Source organism: Suillus discolor, assembly GCF_016758755.1.
Source record: "Suillus discolor strain FC423 chromosome Unknown F5147scaffold_11, whole genome shotgun sequence".
NCBI classification, from domain to species: Eukaryota; Fungi; Basidiomycota; class Agaricomycetes; order Boletales; family Suillaceae; genus Suillus; species Suillus discolor.
In genome coordinates this window covers 221,301-242,637 of record NW_024541258.1, presented here as the reverse complement: position 1 = coordinate 242,637, position 21,337 = coordinate 221,301, and the positions used below count along the sequence as shown (strand labels likewise).

Genomic DNA, 21,337 nt, shown 5'->3' with positions numbered 1-21,337 from the left:
TGCTGCAGCGGGTGCTCCTGGGAGTGAGCACTCCTTGATACCTGATGAAGACCCTCCTTCACAGGATCCCAATACGCAACACCAACATCAACCAGTAGAAGTTCAGGTAGACACCGGCGAACATGGAGGCGGCCTGTCCTGTTGCTGCTGCTAGAAGTATTGGTGAATCTCTATGGGTATTTCAATTTTATCGTTCATTTTGTCGTGATATCCACATTAGCTTGAAGCGGTAGTTTATCGATAAGCAACAGCATCCTTGAGCTCGCTTTTTGTCCTCCTCCGAGTCTATAGCTGATTGTGAACCTTGATTCCTTCAAATGTAGATCTTGACTTGCGTTACTGAATTTCAGATAACAGGGTCATTCCACATTCAAAGATGTCTCATCGACCGTTAGTACTGGCAGGACGTATAGCGGTTCGTTCAAGTCTTCGCCGGCATCATCTTACACAGCACCTCGTATCAGCCCTGCTATTCTTACCTAAAAAAATTGTGTTATCGAGAACATTTCTGAACGGTTTCTAAATACTCTTCGTGCGACGTCTAGACGTGATATGAACTGGCCACTAGCTGCTCAGATGGGTCATGCTCCAACCGGTGCGTAAACTTGACTTCTCCTAATTCTCTGTCATAGTACAGGGCATAAATACTTGGGCTCTGAGGTCAGTTCTGCTGGTTAGTACAACCGGCAGGCAGACCTAACTCCTGTCCGCGTCCAGGTTACATCTCCATGACGCGAGTCTGGAGTTCTGTCAGGTTCTGCCATCATGGTCCGACTGGGTGTCTTGATGTTCTGTGCCATTCCCACGTCGACACATGATGCATCGACGAGCGCTCAGCGGTGAGCTACAGCCCAGGCCTGCCACATCATGGCCTTAGCCGACTCTGCTCGACGATCGATCGATCTTCCCGCTCAGAACTCAGCCTCACCATCCCTTCATTTCTCTTGCAACTTGATTCAATTCCTGCAAGGACCGGAAGGCCTGAGGTTTGTGAGAGCTGAGCGATGGACGACAGTACTAGTATCCAGTTGCCTATCAGTTGCTTGCACCTTTGTGCTACGTTTGAAATCAGGAGACCGGGAACGTCTTCATGAAATGTACTGGAGTTTCGCTTACCGGGAGATCACCCCTGGAGTCGACGTGTTGCTGGTTGAGTCCACTTTCTCCATTATAGGTCAGAATATCAATTCGATGAGGTAGTGGCTTCGCTAGTGACTCCGGTATTTTGCAATGTTCTAGTTCCATTGGCAAGAGGAACTATACCAACGCAACCTACGTGGAAGAATCAATGATATTGTTGCCTGTTCCAAGGAGAAGCCGTCCCCAACAAGGCGCATGGAGCTGGCAGTCGGTTTGCCTTCATCCGTACTAGTGACGCCCGTTACATCCCCTGCTGTCGTTCTTGTCGAGGGAGTGCCATCCTTATTCAGTTTATCTCGTGAAAACTGGTCAGACGAAGGCGTTTGTAATACGGTGGCTGGAGCGTACTAAGAATAGAGATGCGACTGCCATCTGTGGTATTTGTGCATGATGTGCCAGCCTAAACTTGAAGCTTGAGTTCTCAGCGCTCAGCGTCGTACCCTCTAGCGCTTGAACCTAACTTGAAAGTTTCCAAACATCGTACCTCGAAATGTCTGTTAACGTTCCTAGTAGTGGTAATACACCATTTTGGGAGAAGACCATGGCTGAAGCAAAACACAACCCACAACTTCTCGTTTTGAAGTATGGTCAAAAACGGGTCATGGTCAGACGGCAAAGGTCGTATAATGTAGGTGGAACAGCTATTAATAAATCTTCAACGACTCATAGATATAAAATATAAGCTCATGCTCGACACAGCCTGCAAATATTTCCCAGGCATTCCGAGCGATCTAATCACGTTGCAGACCAATCAACTCGACATTTGTTATGGTTACTATGTCGACATCACGGCTGAAATATGGGAGGATGTCGTCGACTTGCTTAACGTAGTCGAGGTAACCCGTGCACAAATAACGTTGCCCATTCCACCACCGCTCTATACTCAGTGGCCTGTTCCATCGCCTGACAACCAATCGGCGCCAAATCAGGTTCCCAGACAAAACAGCTCGTACGCACCCCGAAAATTCTTTTTTTTCAAGTATTTTCAGTACTGAAGTCAAGACCATACGATAGCACTAAGAACGATGACAAAATCACAATCAAAGTTGTTTTTCCATCTGGCGAGATCCGGTCTGCCAAAATCTCGAGGACGGTATGGGTGGACGCACTCCTTGCCGAGGCTAGTGAAATATTGGGACGTCGTCCCACCGATATCAAGGCAGTCTGGGGTGGGGCGATCATGCGCGATGACCGGAGTATTGGATCGTACAGCATCGAGGATGGTGACTCCATCACTCTTCAGGCGGGGCCATTGTGTTTTGCCAAGCCAGTCATTTATCTACACTCGCCCTCGGATATCGATGTCTCTGTCAAGCTCTCCCTCATTCCGGAGTGGAGCCTCTCTGTCATCTATCCCATTGTTCCCATGGATGAGCATAGACAGCATTTAGAATGGAAGGTCCGTACACATGAAGATGGGAGTCTGACTGAACATAATTCCGGTCTACATGTGTCATACTTGTTCTGGGAGGCAGAGTAAGTCCCTCGATGATATAAAAACCACTCTCCTAACCTGTATTTCTCTTCGCAGAACAAATCTGCAAGTATTTCCCCGTTCACCAGCATCCAAACCGCCACCAGCGGATACATTCAATCCAATAACCAGCAGTCTCGATGATACAGATTCAATCGTCATTCCAGTGGACAGAGTCACTGTTTACCTCGATAAATCGCTCAAGGTTTTGGGACTTCACACCGAGGCTCGAACATCATTCATAACGTGCGTATATATGCGCTACCTCAGCCTCTCAAATCATAAACACATCACTCACACTGCCGTGGCAGCTATTGGCTACCGTCTATCCTTAAGCACGAATATATTGCCCTCCGATTTGTCCCTCAAGCTGCATACGAACGGGCCGCTTCTTTAAACATTTCTCCGCAGCCTGACGTCGTGACTCGCGTATGCATGTTGTTCAAAGGTATATGTAAGGAGCACCTAGCAAATTGGCCTAATGCACAAATGCAAGCAGAGAACGACGTTGCTTGGTGGGCGGGTGTAGTTGGAGTTGATCCTACAAGAGCTGGTGATGTGACTTTGTTCAGGGTGTTGGAATGGGGCGGGGTCGAGGTTCTTATTTGATATTCTATCGGATTACTACTCGGGTGTTACCGCGTTTTATCTTGATCGATTTTGCATCCGATGGCTGTGAGGAGAACGGGAGCATATGATTAACAGTTGAAAGGTTAGGCCGGTTAGGGACCAAATATCCAATTTCAATTGTCTCATGCTGGAGCGTTTCTCAAAATTATCTTTGATCGACTTGTAGGAATAAGAATATGCAGGGTCTCCCCATTATGCGTGGAGCTCACGTAGTCTGACCAGCATATTGAGCTCTTCGTCATCCAGACAACTACAAAACAGTCAACTAAGCACATAACACGCTAATACATCAACTAACCAGACAATACAGCATGCTCCGACTTGACTTATGCGCCGTAGATCAGTATCGAGATCTCGACGAACGGCGCTACGCCCTCTGACCGGACCCGCGAGGCGCACTAGCAACCGTTTTGACGCTAGTAAGCAAATACACCCGTGCCTTGAGGAAAACGTACCCTTCTTTCCTGGACACGAGGACAGCATCAAGTTGCCCAGCTTGAAACAGCGCTAGGTGCCATGGATATTTGATGTTGAGGGGAGCAATGCGCTAGACGCTCTCGGCTTGGTGGCATTCTGGGATGCAGCTAGTCTACATCATCAGGCTTACACACAAAGAACAATGACAACATTGACTCACTGTTCACATTCGCTGGAATTGAGGAAATCGAGCATAGAAGGAAAGACAACCTTCGGCAGAGCAGAAGACCCTCTTTGCGCAGATGAAGACCGGTTGCTCGCTAAATCATCGGACACCACACGAACTTTGGTAGTATGTTTGAGAGTAGGAGAAAGTTTTCCTATGAACGGAAGCGAAGGGCGAGTTCTTGCTGCAATGGTGATGGCGAACTGCCTCGTGTCTTGGGCGTCTATGGAAACGAGGAAGGTTAGCGCTGTTAAGTAACATAAAAACGCACAATACACGCACCTCTGTAACTTAGAGGAAGACTATCGTTTCACAGGCTATAAGACTTATAGTTGACGTTATAGTTTAGATTTAGAGGCTGATAGATAGACGCCAATAGGAGAGAATAGAACGAATTAATTTCTGGATATCTCCTGAGTCCTATATATTCTCTTTACTCTCCGACGATCTCAGACACTCCGAAGTTCCGCTACCTTCGGCTTGTCGACTAAGGGTGAGCTCGGCTTGTTATTCTCAACACTCCCCCTCAAGCCGAAGTCATGCCTAAGTCGCTGACAAATTTGCAGTGCTTCGGCTTATGTAACGACTTCGTCAGAACATCTGCCACCATATCATCGGTGCGGCAATACTGTTCGTGGATTACTCCATCTTGTATTTTCTGCCTGATATAATGATCTTTTACATCGAAGTGCTTGGACCTCGAATGATATTGTGGGTCTCTAGCAATTGCCAATGCGGACATGTTATCGCCATGGAGAACGGTTGGAGCATTCTGAGGTATGTTTGATTCCTCAAAGAGGTTCCGAAGCCATATGGCCTCACGTGTTGCGTGTGCCATCGCAGTGTATTCCGCTTCTGTCGGTGAGAGGGATACTGCGTTTTGCTTTTTGGAACTCCAGGTAATTGCTCCTCCTCCCAGTTTGAATACATATCCTGATATCGATAGTCGGTCTCTAGGATCGTTCGCATAATCTGCATCCGACCATCCGACGACTCGAATTTGCCCTTTATCAGGTTTTCCGGTCCCTTGGTACTAGTGCTGCCGTGGTCCGGTTCGGTCCGGTTCAGAGGGCCCTGGACGAGAACCGAGAACCGGACCATGGTCCGGTTCTGCAAAATCTTCGAACCCTGAACCGGACCACAGAGAACCGTTCTCTGTGGTCCGGTTCGGTTTTTTTCTGGTCCGAACTCAAACCGAACCCGAAAATTTTCAGTGGCAAGCGCGAAAAACAAAACATTGAAATACTAGTTTACACATTGAGTAGCTACTCTAATGATGACTCCATACCCCTCTGCCTCTGTAGCTGCTGAAGATGCTGACGTGGCCGGCGCTTCAGAAAAAATTGTGATGCTGGTGGCCGCAGGATTCTCCGAAAAGTGGAAAGCCCACATGATGAGAGCCGTATTGATGAAGACTGACCAATTCGTGAGGACACACTCTGACATTTTCAAGTAAGGCGTAAGAAATGGTCAAGAGATGAACGATACTACTCACCGACGGCCAAAGCCAAAAGTGAAAAACCGGAGATCAACCGGAGATTATCACGCGCAACCTGCATCCTCAATCCAACGCTGAGGATTAAACCTGTGTGGTTCGGGGAAGACTTCAGGATTGTTTGCGATAGCCCTGAAGCACAAGCGTCAAACCCAAAGGTGAGAGGACGAAAATGATGGTAGTTCTTCCAAATGATGTCCTCAATCGCGCGATGTGCAAAGCCTGTAGTGCAAGGTGATCGTTCAACATCACGTCATCACAACTCAAATAAAACGTACCTCCAAAAACTCTCATCGTATTGAAAGATTGGGTCGCGTCCAGCGGGGTGAGAGACAACGGGCGAGAGACAGAGGGTGAGAGACAGTGGGCGAGTGAGACATGGCAAGCGAGCCAGCAAAAGCCAGCCGGCAAGAACAGCAAGCGAGTGAGAGGGGATGCAGTGAGGTGGCGGGCATCAACATAGGTGCAGGTGGCGTGGCGTGTGATGGGTTGTGCGCTGGTAGCGATGGGTGCTGGCCCTTGAGGGAGCCATCAGCATTCAGAGCACAAATACGCACCTCTGCAGCATAGCGCAAGACACAATCCCTCCAAAATCCACCTTGACCGCGCCTAACATATCCACCTCCAGTAAAAGGTAGTCTTGCGCAGTGTTGTAGCCGGTCCTCAATGAATAGAACTTCCTGTTATAGAGGTGAGCAGGTGAGAGACTTGAGAGTTTAATTAGTTAGTGCTTACCGGTATACCTTCGAAAAGGCTAAATGTAGCTTGATTAATCAACAATGTGAATCCCGAAGACGACAGTCTGACGTCGAGGCAGGTGTTGTCGAAGTCGAAGTCGATAAGGGTTCGGAATGGTTCGGGAAGGCCGAACCAGAACTGGACCGTTTGGGAAGATCTAGAACCGAGAACCGTTTTCCGGTCCGGTTCTGGCTGGCGCAAGAACCATGGACCAAACCGCGGAGAACCGGACCAAAAGTCCAGTTCGAACCATGGTTCTGGACCGGACCGCGGCAGCACTACTTGGTACTTGATTCCAAGTTCTCGCATTCCAGCTAAGTATCTTAATACACGTTTTGCTGCTACCCAATGTGCTAATCCTGGGTTTGCAGTAAACGAGCTAAGTCTTTGAATAGTGTATGCAATATCTGGACGTGTCGCTACGGCCAAATACATTAACGATCCGATCAGTGACACATAAGTATTACTCTGGTTGCCTTCTTGGTCTGTTGCTTCTTTTTCGAGCATAATTTTTGGATCTAATGGCATACCTACTGAATTACTCGACTCTAGACCTTGTTTTTGCAGGATTGATTCAATATATTTTGTTTGCGAGAGTTTAATTGACCTGTTCGGTCTATCTCGCGTTATTTCGATCCCAACAATCTTTTTTGGTTCTCCAAGGTCAGTAATATCGAGTATATTCTTCAGTTGCTCTTTTAATCGATCCATCAGACTTGAATGGTCTGTGAATAGCAACAGGTCGTCAACCCAGATGGTTATTATTTCCGTCCCTTTTTCGGATTCTCTGATGTAAGTGCATGGATCCGACTTTAGTCGTCTGAATCCAATTTCTGTTAGGCATCCATTTAGTTCAAGGTTCCATTCTCTACCCGATTGTTTAAGGCCATAAAGGGTCTTCTTTAATCGGCATACTTGGCCGGTTCCGTCATCATAGCCTTCGGGCTGTTTCATGTATACTTCTTCTTTGAGTACGCCGTTTAGGTACGCTCCTTTTACGTCCATCTGCTGTACTTCCCAATCAAGGGATGTGGCTGTGGACATTACTGAACGTATTGTTTCTAGATGCACGACTGGTGAAAAAGTATCTGTGAAATCCATGCCCGGTATCTGTGAGTACCCTTTGACTACCAACTGCGCCTTGTATTTGATTATTTCCCCTTCTTTGTTTGTTTTCTTTACTAGGACCCATTTATTTCCTACTAAGGTGCGATCTTTTGGGGGGTCAACCAATTCCCATGTACCCATTTGTTCTAATTGAGCAAGTTCGGTTCGTACCACTTCTTCCCACTTTGGCCACTCATCTGACACTTGCGTGTCCTTTAGTGACTTTGGCTCATGTGGTTCGAAGCTGCCGTTTGCCATGTAGGCGGCTAGAACTACTTCCTCTTCATAGAGCTCTTCATCAAGCTCATGTCTCTCATGTGCAAGGTACACCCATTCTGGTTCTGGGTCATTTAATTGGCGATAATCCTGTCTTACCGTCTGTCTCTTTGTTCTTCTAGGCAGTTCCATTTCATCTGAATCTGTCAGGGGACGTTTCCTCTTTAGAGTTGAGTTGTTTTCATCTTCTCCCTTCAGATCTTCACGCTTATTTTGATCTTTAGGATCCTCTATGGCATCTTTAGGTAATATAGCGCTGTTTTGTGATGTCTGCGCGTCTTTCCCTTCTAACTCCCCCTCACGCTGCACATCATGTACTTGCGCGATGTTATCTAGGAACTTGTAGTTCCTTGATACGCGGATTTGGTGCGTCCATGTATTATAATATTTAATTGCTTTTGGCCCATCCGCAAATCCAACAAAGATTTGTTTTACAGATCTTGGGCTCATTTTCGATTGATTTGTGCCCTCTTGGAGCACATATACTGGCGCACCAAACTCCTGTAGGTGAGTTATATTCGGTTTTTTACCATTCCATAGTTGTTCTGGCGTCACGCCTTGTAGCGCTCGCGTAGGCGCGTGATTTCTTATATATGCGGCATGTGATACCGCTTCTGCCCATAAAGACTCCGGTAAGTCCTTTCCTATTAGCATTGCTCGTGTGAGCTCCGCTAACATTCTGTTTTGTCTTTCAGACATGCCATTTTGCTCTGGTTAGTAAGGCGCTGTCGTCTGAAGTTCTATCCCCTCATTTTTACACCATGTTATTAGATCATTATTGATATATTCCGTTCCATTGTCAACTCGGAACCTTTTAGGTTGGTCTGTCCAACGCTTCTTTAGGTACGTCGCATACTGTTTTACTTTGGTGGACGCTTCATTTTTATTCTTCATAAATTCGATGCTGCACCTTCGGGAGCAGTTGTCGGTGAAGGATATATAATATCTTGATCCACCAACAGATTGTACCCGCACTGGTCCCCAGACATCACTATGCATTAATTCGCTGAGTGATTTGGAACGTTTGTCTTTTGCATGCGGGAATGAACTTCTCGCATGCTTTGCTTGGATACAAGCTTCGCACTGTGGCATAGGTGAGTTATCGTCTAATACTTCCATTCCTTCTACTAATCCTTCTCTATATAGGCGTCTGAGGTCGCTATAGGCTACATGGCCATATCTTTTGTGCCAGGTGAGCCAATCTGTGGGTATATTTTCACAAGCGTTATAACTTTTAATTGTTTTATTTAGTTGCGCTCGGGTATTTTTTAATAAATATAACCCGTTTTGTAGCTCTCCTTTGGCTATTATGCATCCTCCTCATGCTTTTAGAGTTATCCCGCCATTTCCCATAATTGCATGTCCTCCCTCTCTGTCTAGACGGGTCATAGACACAAGGTTATTTGTTGCAGTCGGTACATACAATACATTTTTTAATTTGCACCTTATCTTTTGTTTACCTACACTGCTCACAAGTTCAACCGTTCCTCGCCCTTCAGCCTTAATAGACTGGTTACTAATACCTGTAACCTTATGGGATTTTAATGGAACATAATCCATTAATGCGGATTGAATCTTCATGATATGTGATGTGGTGCCTGAGTCAGCAAGCCAATCGCACGTGATCAACTTCGCTGCTTTACCTTGGCTATAATTTGCCTCGGTTTGAAGTCCATCGTTTTGTTCATTGATGACCTCTTCCATATCGTCGCCGACAAAAGCGACATCCTCCTCCTCGTAATATTGCGCGTCTTCGACAACATTCGCGTTGTCTTTCCTTGCGCGCTTAAAAGGAGGCTTTGACGATCCTGCGCCCGCCTGTCCGCCACCCTTGCTCCAGCACGTTTCAATAGTGTGCCCGCTCTTATGGCAGTTGGAGCATTTGGTCTGCTTGTCCTTAAACCAGCAGTCCTTTTCAAGGTGACCGGACTTCTTGCATACTCCACATCTCTTCATTTCCTTCCTTTCTCTCTTCTTTTTCGGATTCTTTTCCTTCATAGTGAGCGCACTCTCTTTTCCTTTTTCTTTACCATTGAGCTTTTCCTTCCTTCGCACATTCTCCTCCATTATTAGGGAGATTAACTCATGTGAAGTAATCGCTGTCGCGTCACCTATCCTGTTTTGATACGTCATCGTGAAGGTGTCCCAAGACTCGGGCAAAGATGAGATAAGTACTGTGCAGAAGTTGTCTTCTGCTACTAAACTTCCCATCATATGCAGGGTCTCCTGGATCTCCCTCATGTGCTTGACATGTGTTGGGATATCTTTGTCATCGTCGGCGAAAGTTCTATAGAACTTGCGCCTCCATGTGGTAATCGCTTGTTTGCCTTGCGACTCTTTCACGAGCTTTGGCTGATCCCACATTTCTTTTGCCGTTTTAGCTCCAGACAGATGAATCATTTGGCCGTCGGCAACTGACAGCTCGATCACAGTCTGTGCCTTGCGGTCATTGATTTCCCATTTTGTTATATCAGCTTCCTTTTGTGCCGACGTGGGCAACGGACCTCGCGCAGGCTTAGGGACAGTACCCTCGACATATCCTTTGATTCCTTTTTCGAAGAGGATGGCTTTGACGCGACACTTCCAGCCCAACCAGTTCTCGTCATTCAAGTGTTCAATACGGTACAACGACAATAGAGAGGAACCAGTAGTTTGGTCCAGCATATCAGGGGTTTGTTTTGATAATGTTTTTATTTGCGTACGGCAGGGCTCATAACCTATCGTTTCACAGGCTATAAGACTTATAGTTGACGTTATAGTTTTAGATTTAGAGGCTGATAGATAGACGCCAATAGGAGAGAATAGAACGAATTAATTTCTGGATATATCCTAAGTCCTATATATTCTCTTTACTCTCCGACGATCTCAGACACTCTGAAGTTCCGCTACCTTTGGCTTGTCGACTAAGGGTGAGCTCGGCTTGTTATTCTCAACAAAGACACCCACAATCCCTCGACCGTGGTCAACACCATCAACCTGCAGTGAAATGTCGCAGCTCATTCCAAGCACCACACCCATTCGAACTTTTAAAAATCATGGGCATTTCGTAAATGCAGTCGTAGTGTTCCCCAACAAACGACGAATGATTACGTGTTCGGACGACAAGACACTTCGTCTTTGGGACTTGGAGACAGGTGTTGTGTTGAAGATGATGGAAGGGCATAGCAGTTGGGTGCAGGCATTGTCAGTGTCCCGAGATGGTCAAATAATAGCAAGCGGTGATTATGGTGGAGAAGTTATTGCTTGGTACGGTGAAACAGGTGAATCCATCACCCAACCCATTAAAGCCCACTCCAGAGAGATCAACTCAGTAAATCTTTCTCCGAAAGGTACAGTGCTGGCCACTGGTTCAGATGACAACACGGTGAAGTTTTGGTGTACCAAAACGTGGCAGATGCAAGGAGATCGAATCAATTGCCGTGATTATGTCTTTTGCGTTCGATATTCGCCTTCTGGTGAACTTCTTGCCATCGCAACAAGACACAATATCCAAATTTATAACCCAGGCACAATGGAACATGTCACATCTTTGGCAGGTCAAGAATCGTCACTTGCATGGACACCTAATGGGACGTGCCTTCTTTCAGCAATCGATGATGCCATATTAGAGTGGGACACATCAACCTGGCAGCAGGTCGGTCAGCCCTACAAAGGCCACACTAGCAGTATCTACCCCATTGCCATTCATCCCACTGGCACCGTCGTCGCTTCTGCATCTGAAGCCGACTCCATCCTTCTCTGGTGGCTCTCAGATAACCGAATCATCGCCAACTTCGAGCATTCATCCGTCACGAGATGTCTCACATTCTCTATAGATGGTAAGCACATCCTCAGTGGAGGTGAAGACGACAAGATCTCAGAGTGGGCAGTACCCAGCGACGGTAATTCAAAGGTGAGTTTCTATTTCTGACTCTCATCATGGAATTTGAGCATCCTTCGTACAGATCCTTGAAATCACAACAGCCTGTGATGCTTGTCTAACTGGTGACTTGTCTATCGCTGAAGGGCTGCTCACCCAAGAGATCCACACCAACGACGATGACTGTATTTCATATGCCAATCGTTCGTTCGTTATGGCCCGGAAGCACGACTTGGACAAAGCCCTTGAGGATGCAATCAAAGTGAGATGGACCCGCCCATTATTCTCATCTTATGAATGGTTAACATTCATATGTGACATAGTCAATCAACATTAAACCATCATTGATTGGCTTTATCTCCAAAGGCATCACCCTCTGCGGAAAAGGTCGCATCTGGGAAGCAGGGGTAGCATTTGACGTTGCATCCATGTTCATGAACAAAGATTCAGAAACCAACCAATTTCTTCTCTTGATCAAGGTACATTTAATTTGTCTCCCATGCTATCCATTTCATCCAGTATTCCAGGCCATCGCACTCTTCAATGCAGATCGCTACGAGGAAGCAATGCTGCTCATCAAAGACCTGGCTGCTGCTTGTCTGAATGTCGATCCTCTTGCGCATCATGTTGTGGATGTGAGTATCATGTGGCTGCACTTGGTCATCAATCCTAATATTCTCAACTTACACAATAGACATATCTACGTGACACAATAGACATATCTACGTGTTCAACTTGGAATCAAAGCTTTTGATGGCACGCATCACGAAGAAGCCATCAATCACTTCACTGCCACTGTTAACTCAGACGCTTTCTCATCGAAATATATTTATTTTGCATACCAGGACTTGACCGTGGTGCGTCGAAATGTTGCATATATAATGCTTTCTGTAACCTAGTGCTTTGTGCAGCTCTTCGGCTGGGATCTCGAGTCCTTGCTGCTCACCACACACCAGAAACAGTGCCAGGCTTTCCTTTCGGCAGGTAAACCCGATCAAGCCCTCGAAGCACACAAATACATGATGGACGCCATGGACGAGACTGCGAAAGCCAGCTGCCTCGATTGGTCCAATGGCAAGTTTTAGTGATGTCACCTGAGGCCATCATACTCACCTGCATTCGACTCAGAATTCAAGCAACAATGGAGCATGCTATGTGCTGCCAATGGAGATTCCGCCCTCGCTGCGAACAATTATGACAAGGCTATCTACCTATACTCAGCGATAATCAACTTGAACTCTGCATCTGATGTTGTCTTTGCAAATCGTAGCAAGGCAAAGTTGGGCAAAATGCTATGGATGGAAGCACTTCTCGATGCGCAGAAGGTGCGATCGGAGCTATTGTCCCATAACCAGTGCTCATTGTAGCGATACATAGGTCATCGAACTCGACTCTTTGTCTTATCTTGGATACAATTTGAAGCACACAGCGCTTCATGGTGCGAAGCGCTATGATGAAGCGATTGAAACCTTCCAAACGATGCTCTCGATATTGGACAATGCACCTGATGTTCAGACACGAAGTAAGTCTCTGATAACGCATTCATCAACATGTTTAACTCTTTCTCCAGAACTGCGCCAGCAGTATCTCAGACCTTCTGAAGTAGAACCCGTCATTCAACAGGTCATTGATGCCCAACTCGACGATGCTCCATTGCGTGTACTCGACACCACCACAGGTCTCTTATGCGATTGAGAGACGCAGATAGGCACCTTCAAAATCAGCGCGCAGTATAAGGAGCTCGTGTCATCAACAATCACACATGCAGACTTGCACATTGAGCACATTGAAGAAGTGGTGAAGAGATACCTGCAATATGCCATGCTGTCACACAGGTGGGAAGGGAAGGAACCGCTGCTGCAGGATATCCAGGGCAAGTGCATGTATGACTCAGAGTTGGATTCTGTTACAAGTAACATCGGTCACGTGGCCCCCCTATCATTTTCCCTTCATCCTCGCCCTCACCATCTACTGGCTTGTCCTCCTTTACCGACTTTCCGTTGACCGGATCCTCGGGACCGTTCCCGTCCCTCGCATCATCCGCCTCTATGCATGTGCTCGCACGTTCCTCCAATGATTCGACCACCAATGTGGTCCCACACCTATGACTCGGTCTGACTCGTGCCACCAATGTGGCTTTCCCTTTCTGTTCCTTCTGACTGCGGATTCCCGCACGTTGTATTCTTAACCGTTGGTCCATTCCAATGTTTCTCGGTCTCATTCCACATTCGACCATCCATCACTAATCCGGCTCTGTTGCCAATGCACCTATACCATTCCCGTCTCCCCTTTACCCTTACCTACTGTGCGGTAGCCTTGCCCTTAACCCTCTCCACTTAGTATAAGTAGTCGGTCATCCTGTACTAGATTCTCTAACTTGAATCTACTCAATCTTCCCTGGAACATACTTCCCTCTGAACGCCCCTTTGGCTTCAGTCTCTAGTATCTTTTCTTAGTTGCTCATTGCGACTAAGTCTACCTCGATCGACCTCATTGTTTGGACAAGACTGTCCTTACCTTGAGCGACTTCAAAGACATCCGTCTTAGAAGTCACGTGACACGCGTGTACTGTGATCACTGCTGACTCATCGTTGCCAGTCTCACTTGCTATACCGGATTCTTCCAGTTACGTCACGAACGTTAGCAGACGATGCCCCTCTTAGGGCTCCGCATAACAGATCTATTTGAGTGCGTAACAGATTCGATTGGCGGCATTACAAAGTTGCGGTCGTTCTGCAGAACTGCTTGTGATGCGGGGTATAACTGGGCATGGAGCAATACATGCTGCATCAACAAGAGCAACAATGTTGAAGTCCAAGAATCGGTCAACTCCATGTTCATATGGTATCATCATTCTGCGCTCACGATCGTCTGCCTGTCTGATGTTCCGCCTTTGTCAAAGTCTGGCGCACTGGTGAAGAGCGCTTGGAACACGCGCGGATGGACATTTCAGGAGTTCATAGCTTCCAAAGTCATTCTCTTTTCTCAGAACAATTGGACTCTTTATCGTAATGACCGTACTCCAAACCACAAGGATTCCATTGCAATCATGCAGGAGATGAAGGACACGACAGGCATAGACCGGCCGGCCGTTGTGGGCTTCTGTCCCAGCATGCATAACGCATGAGAAAAACTTCAATGGGTGTCGACCTGCGTTACCGCGTGTCAGGAAGACATTGCATATTTGTTGTTTGGCATCTTTGGCATCCGTCTGTCTGTAGATTATGGCGAGAAGCAGGACAAGGCTCTCGGGCGGCTCCTGCAGGAGATCGTGGCTCGGTCGGGGGACATCACTGGCCTCGATTGGGTTGGAGAATCATCAGAGTTCAACAGCTGTCTACCAGCCTCCATCGCTTCATATGAAGCTCCACCATGCCAGCTACCACCCCCACCTGAGAAAGAAATCCAGTCGTCAGTTTCTTCGCTGCGAAATACGGTGGCTACTGAGTTATCTTCGAACCTTTATACCCTCCTTCGGAATACGAGTGCCCCTCACTTCACAGCACAGAGACTGCATCTGCCTTGTCTTGCCTTCAATGTCAGGAAAGTCAGATGAGTGCGTAGTCCTGCCCCGGAGACTCATTTCACGTATGAAGTGAAGGCAGACGGACTTCATAACTTGCTTATCACCACTGCAGAGACCCTGGTTCAGTTCTGGCCAGCAAGGCCCACTGAGCAAAAGTTTGTCCTTGTCCGTCCCTGGGATCGGTCTCTCCTGGAGCTACCTGAATTTGTAGAACCGTCTGACTGTGGAAATGATACAGAGAGTGAGGAGGATTATGGAACACTGCCTTCTCCATCAGACGACTGGTGTGGTGATTCTCCTGTAAAACAGGGGATGTCTGACCTAGAATCATGAGCATTGCGGTTGCTTGTTCGCCTTGGACAGCCTTTTGGTGCATTTTTGCTGGCGCAGCAGCACAGTGGAGAATACAAGAGGATTGTGACGGATCATGATATCATTGGACAGGTCAAGGACGTGGCTTCTGTTGGAGACTTGATAGACATCAGGACCATAGAGATATTGTAGTCGTATGTTTTTGTTTCAAAGTTCATGGACCTCTGACCCTTTCGCATCTGTACTTTCAAGATGATACTCATCCAGCATATGTATCACACATGCATGTTAGATGTGGTTTCTGCACATAGGTAGCAGCTCGGGTACACATTATGCTTCAAGTCCTGTCGCTTCTGTATCATTTCTCGCAACCCTTTGTTCGCCCTCAAAAAATCCTTCGAGTGGGATCGCGACAAGTTGACAGTGATCCGCAAATTGGCATCCTCACATCCTTCGATGGTTGAACATTCTATGTCCCTTTCATTCTTCGAGGGTGCATTGGCAACATACATTAACACCATAATGAATATCAGACCAGGACAGATCGTACACCCATCATCCCAAAGTCCCTCTCTAACCATGTCGACCCAAGCGCACCTCCATTTGTTTTCAGGGAAGTGTTTGACAACCCTCAACTCAGTCAATCCATAGGGATTCACTTCCTTCAATGGTATGAAGTAAAGAATCCAGAAAGTCAGGTTGTCGATGATCTTGGTTGTTGAATTGTCTGGGAAACCGTTCAACAGCACACCTGGACCATGACGAAGTCCCTCCCTAAACCTCCTCAAGCTCGGTGAGACAACTTCGAGCATCCCTCTTCGGTGATTAAGTAACTTCACGTGCGATCGTAAAGAGATGGATAACGGCTACTGGGTGTTTAAGTAATTGGCGCTGTGGTGAGCGCTTTCAGCCAGAACCAACGTGTTGCACCCTGTACCACGGCTATGAGGGCTGCACTGCGGGAGTATGCGATGTAAGAATACTTACATGAGGACTTCGACATCAAAATGTGGCACGCATCGAAATAGTTAGATTCCCCCTTCAGAATCATATGGTAGGCATGCCTTATGCATGCCTGTCTACTGGACCCTGGCATTCGCTGTAGTTCTATTGCAAATATCGAGTGTCGCTGTCGACTCCGAGTAGCCGAAAGATCGATCAAGGAAGCTGGCTGACAGAAGGTGGGTGTCTCCCCTGTGAGTGTTTAAATTTGAGACAAAAGGGTGATGGAAAACTATTATGAAAACGTACCGAAGGCACATGGTTACAACACCTTTCGCATCATATATACCTGTTACAAACAGTATGATGTTGGGGCAATTGCAATTGTACCATGCAGCGCATAATAATCAGTGTACAGGTACAAGTAGCACTATATCCAACTTGAAGGGTTGAACATTGCTGACCGCGAGTCGAACATAAGATGGCGTCAGTGTTGACTTGAAACATCGTTATCTTTGGAGAAACAGGAGTGGGCAAAAGCTCTGTCATTAACCTGATGGCTGGCCAGGAGATTGCGCACATATCACCCGACGGTGCTCACCGCTGTACTCTGCATTGGACGGAGTACCAAATAACCTTCGAAAATGGGTCTCGATACAAGGTGTTTGATATGGTCGGCCTCCAAGAGCCTCGTCTACAAACCGGAGAGTACCTCTTCGCAATTTCAAATGCATATAGCCTCATCAACACTTTGAAAGAATGTGGAGGTGTCAACCTCTTGCTCTTCTGTATACGTGGAGGCATAGCCACAGCAACCATGCAGAGCAACTATAGGTTGTTCTTCAAATTTTTCTGCAAGGAAAAAGTCCCGCTCGCGCTGGTCGTCACAAACCTCGAAAGAGAGACAAGGATGGAAGACTGGTACACGCGGAATATGGGCTACTTGGAGAATTATAACATCAGGTCTGCGGGACACGCATGCATAACTGCGGCGAATCTTCTGGATGGGAGGCATAGAGACAAGTATGAGGAGTCGTGTGGAATACTCCGTAGAGTGGTTGAGGTTCATTGCAACACATCCATGAAAGGGTGGGCCGACCCTAGACAAGGATGGCTTATCAAGCTTGAGGTTTCACATCCCAAAAAGACGGACATCATTGGGGTTCTCACGAAATGATGTGGGATGCCCAAGGAGGTGGCTCGGCGGGTAGGGCGCAAGTTCATACAGACCCCTGAAATCACAACGGCCCGCGATGCATGTCTGACTGGGGACTTGTCTATTGCTGAAGAGCTCCTCACCCAAGAGATCTACATCAACGCCGACAACTTTACTTCATATGCCAATCGTTCATTTGTTATGGCCTGGAAGCACGACTTGGACAATGCCCTTGAGGATGCAATCAAGGTGAGATGGAGCCACCCATCACTGTCATCTTACAAAAGGCTAACATTCACTGTCCGTAACATAGTCAATCAACATTGAACCATCATTGATTGGTTTTATCTTGAAAGGCATCGCCCTCTGCGGAAAAGGTCACGTCCGAGAAGCAAGGGTAGCATTCGACGTTGCATCTACATTCACGAAGCCAAATTCAGAAACCAACCAATTTCTTCTCTTGATCAAGGTACATTTAATTCGTATCCCATGCTATCTGCTTCATCCGATATTCCAGGCCATAGCACTCTTCAACACAGATCAACATGAAGAAGCAATGCTGCTCATCGAAGACCGGGCTGATGCTCATCCAAAAGTCGATTCTCTTTTTTTTTTTTTTTGAATCCTCTTTATTGTCCGGTGGGGCGGGGCCCTATGGTGGACAGTACGTACAGTATTGCAATCTATTGTAGGTTTGTGCTATTGAAACATTGTATGTAACTCTAATATTGGTCCAGGATGTGAGGCGAGGACAATGGATACCATCTGAAGGTATGCGGGGGGTTTCTGCTAGCTTGCTAGCTATCTATGTTCTTCGTCCGTTGCGAGCTTTTTCCTTTTCTGGGGGGGTGACGTCTCTGAAGGTGCTGATGAATCGTTTGGTGCGAGCTATATATTTGAATAAAGGTCCTATGCACTTCTCATCATTGAGTAAGTGCTTTAGTTGCTGGGCTCGAGTGCCCAGCTCCGCTTTTAGCTTTCTTCGGTGGGTCGCATATAGTGTTGCCGCGGCTTCCGGCTTGGCTCAGCTTTTCCATGGCTCGACCGGTGGCTTTAGCCAAGACTCGGATCTCACATTACAGCGGTTCCCGCAGCTGGCTAGCTGCAAGCTGCAGCTTTGAAGCGGCTGTGTAAGTGGCTAACTGTTTAGACCATGGCCAGCACCGCCCCACAGGATGTTGTCGATGTCATTACTCATATCGCTGACGAACCTGTGCAATCCTATGGACCGTTGGCACCCCCTGAGTCTGGGTCTGGCACTTGTCTGCCTTCAGTCACTCCTGCACCTGGAGACCCTCAGCTGATCACTGATACTGATATTGAAGACAGTGGTTACGACACTCCAATCAAACGTGGCTCATCTACCATGGTTCCATTCTCTACCAACACGTGTTATCGTATCAATACAATCAATGGCCTTGGGAAAGAGGTGTTACCCTTCGCAGTGGGTCCGATGCCCGTTCAGCAATTTTTGGACGAATTCTTTCCAAGCAGCCAATTACTGGATCATGGATATACTCCTCTCACTAACCAGCCATTAGAACATTTTGAGCAAACCATTCAGTGCACTAGTGAGGTTCCAGCATACCGTAAATTTGTATGTACCCCCCATAATATTATTGATATCCCTTATCAACTAATTTAAATTCATTTACTAGGTGCACGCCATGAGCACATTCAACTTCGACTTATCCTTCGTTGATGTCTCTTCCAAGGGGGATATATACAACTGCAAATCGATAAAATATGACATCAAGCCCAATGTTTGCATATACCCATCGAACATCAAGACCCCCGACAGGTGTGATGTGACGAAAGCTGAGATGATGGTAGAGTTCAAATGGAACAAGGGCGACGACCCATTCTCTACATTGTCCAGTGCTTCCTTGTTTATTATGTCTTCTCAACAAGCAAGAGACACAATGGGCCAAATCACCGCATACGCCTCTGCTCAGCTAGGTGCTCAGTGGTGCACTCACGCTTACCAGATCCTCATCATCAAGAACTATGCTTGCCTGATAAGGTGGGATCACGAGGGATTCATTGTCACTGAGCCTATCTTCTATCGAGAGTCTCCTGCCCTTATCGATTTCTTCTGATGCTACAATGTTGCACCTCATGCAATGTGCGGCCATGACGAAACCATTTCCCGTGTTACATCACATTACCTGCATCTCATAACCACCATCAGGCAGAAGCTCGGTTTACCATTGAATGCCCGAATCTTTTAGATCACAATGAAAGATGCAGACGGCTCAGACTTAACGTACTTAGTCCCTGCTCCGGTTGCAACAGGACTCTCCCCCATAGGGCGCAATACATGTGGATTCTCTGTGTACGATACCAAGGGAGATCGTGTTGTGTTCTTGAAGGACACATGGCGTGTCCTTTTGCCGGACATCATTCCAGAAGGGGATGTATACAAGCGTCTGAATGAGAAGCATGTTCGACATGTTGCAACGTGCCTAGCCTCTGGTGATGTTTTGGGTGGCTCGAATGCACATACCACCCAAACCGGTCGCTTCAAGGATGCGCCATGGGCCCGTCCTACAGGAGCTATTCTTATAGCTCATGTTCACTATCGCCTCGTTCTTAATATTGTCACTACCCCAATCACATCCTTCGTCAGTTCTCGCCAAGTCGTTGAAGTAGTGCGAGATGCTTTAATAGGTACGTGATTCTCTCCATTCTCGGGCGATGGCCATCTTATTTACTATTATCTCTAGCTCATCAGGATGCATATGAGGATTGCGACATCTTACATCGTGACCTCAGTGTAGGTAATATCATGGTGCATGAGAACGAAGGTATTCTCATAGACTGGGATCTCGCTAAATCGACTCAGGACTCGGGGCCAAGACAAATTCCTAGAACTGTATGTACATTTCACTTCGGTGATGGTCATGACTCACAAACCCTAATGACGGTTGATAGGGGACATGGCAGTTCATGTCTGCTCGCCTTGTTGCCGACATGAACACACCTCACGACTTCCAGGACGACATGGAGTCAACGCTATACGTGATCTTATGGATCATGTTCATCTTCACGGTATCTTGTATCAGTGATGCTCAGTGATCGCACTTCTTACACACAACCCTGGACCCTGAGCAAGTTTAGGGTTCGGGGGGTTCTGGGAAGGCAAACTTCTTGCAATCGAAGTCTTCTATTACATCAACAACCCCTCTTTTCAAGGGTCGCCCGGCTCTTGACGCCCTTGTGCAGCAATTGCAGAAGACGTTCTCCGCAAGATACATCCCCTCAATGAAAGAAGCAGAGGAAAACGTCAGACTTGCGAAGCTTCGTCTGCATGACCCGATAGTCGAGATGGCATTGCAGGACAACTTGGTCGCGATAAAGCTAGATGGCCTTGAGGCCATGAAATCGCACAAGGGCGTCATTAATATCTTCAATACTCACCTTGATTGGGAGGAAGGGTGGCTTGATGCTGATTCTCCCGATCTGCAGCGCATCCTTGTGGAGGACCACAAGGAACTCAAGGAATTTTACATGTCGAAGACTAATTGGTGGCTTTGGTCTGACTTACGTCCTGTCAGCAAGAGGAAGCGGAATGATGATGATTCTGAAGATGAATGACTTGTCAATCTCCTGCAAGTTGCAAGTTGCAACTGTGCGTGAGATTTATTCTCGCTGGGATCGCTTATGTTTTTTTGCTGTGCCGTGTATCCTTTGCTCTCGTCTTTATTGTTGTCTCATGTATTACTTTCCCAAGGTTGTTCCATGGAATCTTATGTGTTATTACTCATGGAAGGCGCCCGCTTACAGTCTGCTTAGTCTTGATATGCGATACCTGATGATTCAATCACAATTGACCTTGCTAACGATATCTCACAACACAATCTTTTTCTATCTTACTATGCTTATACTTATATTTCACAGCAGTCTGTCCTCGAGGCCGCCCAGAACCAACTTTGCCGAGCCCTGGCCCCTGGAACCCTGATTCCCTGACTAGTGGCTAACATTTAAATGTGAGGGTGAGTTCACGTCAACTCAAACTTCAAACTTCATCGACTAACTT

At 47.0% G+C, this 21,337-nt stretch overlaps 7 protein-coding genes across 7 annotated transcripts; 5 read left to right on the top strand and 2 right to left on the bottom strand.

Moving 5' to 3' along the window:
- Nucleotides 1-1,630: 1,630 nt before the first annotated feature.
- Nucleotides 1,631-3,543, top strand: F5147DRAFT_787794 (uncharacterized protein; the record flags this gene model as incomplete). Its single annotated transcript, XM_041442968.1, has 5 exons — nt 1,631-1,768; nt 1,824-2,089; nt 2,155-2,616; nt 2,672-2,860; nt 2,926-3,543. The coding sequence occupies 5 exons, from the start codon at nt 1,631-1,633 to the stop codon at nt 3,221-3,223; spliced, it is 1,353 nt and encodes a 450-aa protein (XP_041296087.1). The 3' UTR covers nt 3,224-3,543.
- On the bottom strand, nt 3,473-3,948 carry F5147DRAFT_679758 (uncharacterized protein). The gene is made up of 3 exons (XM_041436272.1): nt 3,882-3,948; nt 3,700-3,828; nt 3,473-3,642 (listed from the first exon to the last, which is right to left on the bottom strand). Exons 2-3 carry the CDS (start codon nt 3,725-3,727, stop codon nt 3,506-3,508), a joined length of 165 nt encoding a protein of 54 aa, XP_041296086.1. The 5' UTR covers nt 3,728-3,828; nt 3,882-3,948; the 3' UTR covers nt 3,473-3,505.
- A 1,053-nt stretch (nt 3,949-5,001) lies between these two features.
- On the bottom strand, nt 5,002-6,225 carry F5147DRAFT_679748 (uncharacterized protein). The gene is made up of 5 exons (XM_041436271.1): nt 6,118-6,225; nt 5,940-6,062; nt 5,661-5,878; nt 5,383-5,604; nt 5,002-5,326 (listed from the first exon to the last, which is right to left on the bottom strand). The coding sequence occupies exons 2-5, from the start codon at nt 5,996-5,998 to the stop codon at nt 5,133-5,135; spliced, it is 693 nt and encodes a 230-aa protein (XP_041296085.1). The 5' UTR covers nt 5,999-6,062; nt 6,118-6,225; the 3' UTR covers nt 5,002-5,132.
- Nucleotides 6,226-14,012: 7,787 nt separating this feature from the next.
- On the top strand, nt 14,013-15,221 carry F5147DRAFT_787787 (uncharacterized protein; the record flags this gene model as incomplete). Its single annotated transcript, XM_041442967.1, has 3 exons — nt 14,013-14,456; nt 14,532-14,909; nt 14,964-15,221. 3 exons carry the CDS (start codon nt 14,013-14,015, stop codon nt 15,219-15,221), a joined length of 1,080 nt encoding a protein of 359 aa, XP_041296084.1.
- Nucleotides 15,222-16,644: 1,423 nt separating this feature from the next.
- F5147DRAFT_571090 (uncharacterized protein) lies at nt 16,645-17,319 on the top strand (the record flags this gene model as incomplete). Its single annotated transcript, XM_041431032.1, has 1 exon — nt 16,645-17,319. A coding segment is annotated over one exon (675 nt), but the record flags the coding sequence as incomplete, so codon positions are not given.
- A 1,646-nt stretch (nt 17,320-18,965) lies between these two features.
- F5147DRAFT_570956 (uncharacterized protein) lies at nt 18,966-19,397 on the top strand (the record flags this gene model as incomplete). Its single annotated transcript, XM_041431022.1, has 1 exon — nt 18,966-19,397. The coding sequence occupies one exon, from the start codon at nt 18,966-18,968 to the stop codon at nt 19,395-19,397; it is 432 nt and encodes a 143-aa protein (XP_041296082.1).
- Nucleotides 19,398-19,535: 138 nt separating this feature from the next.
- F5147DRAFT_571039 (uncharacterized protein) lies at nt 19,536-20,376 on the top strand (the record flags this gene model as incomplete). Its single annotated transcript, XM_041431028.1, has 3 exons — nt 19,536-19,968; nt 20,025-20,173; nt 20,233-20,376. The coding sequence occupies 3 exons, from the start codon at nt 19,536-19,538 to the stop codon at nt 20,374-20,376; spliced, it is 726 nt and encodes a 241-aa protein (XP_041296081.1).
- Nucleotides 20,377-21,337: the final 961 nt, after the last annotated feature.

Excerpts from the sequence above, each read along its gene's own strand:
- F5147DRAFT_679758 (XM_041436272.1), bottom strand. The coding sequence starts at position 3,727 with ATGCTGTCCTCGTGTCCAGGAAAGAAGG. Across the intron at positions 3,643-3,699 it reads CTCGTGTCCAGGAAAGAAGG|TGCGCCTCGCGGGTCCGGTC; the intron begins GTACGTTTTCCT and ends AACGGTTGCTAG.
- F5147DRAFT_679748 (XM_041436271.1), bottom strand. The coding sequence starts at position 5,998 with ATGTTAGGCGCGGTCAAGGTGGATTTTGGAGGGATTGTGTCTTGCGCT. Across the intron at positions 5,879-5,939 it reads TCTTGCGCTATGCTGCAGAG|CGCACAACCCATCACACGCC; the intron begins GTGCGTATTTGT and ends CATCGCTACCAG. Across the intron at positions 5,605-5,660 it reads TACGATGAGAGTTTTTGGAG|GCTTTGCACATCGCGCGATT; the intron begins GTACGTTTTATT and ends CTTGCACTACAG.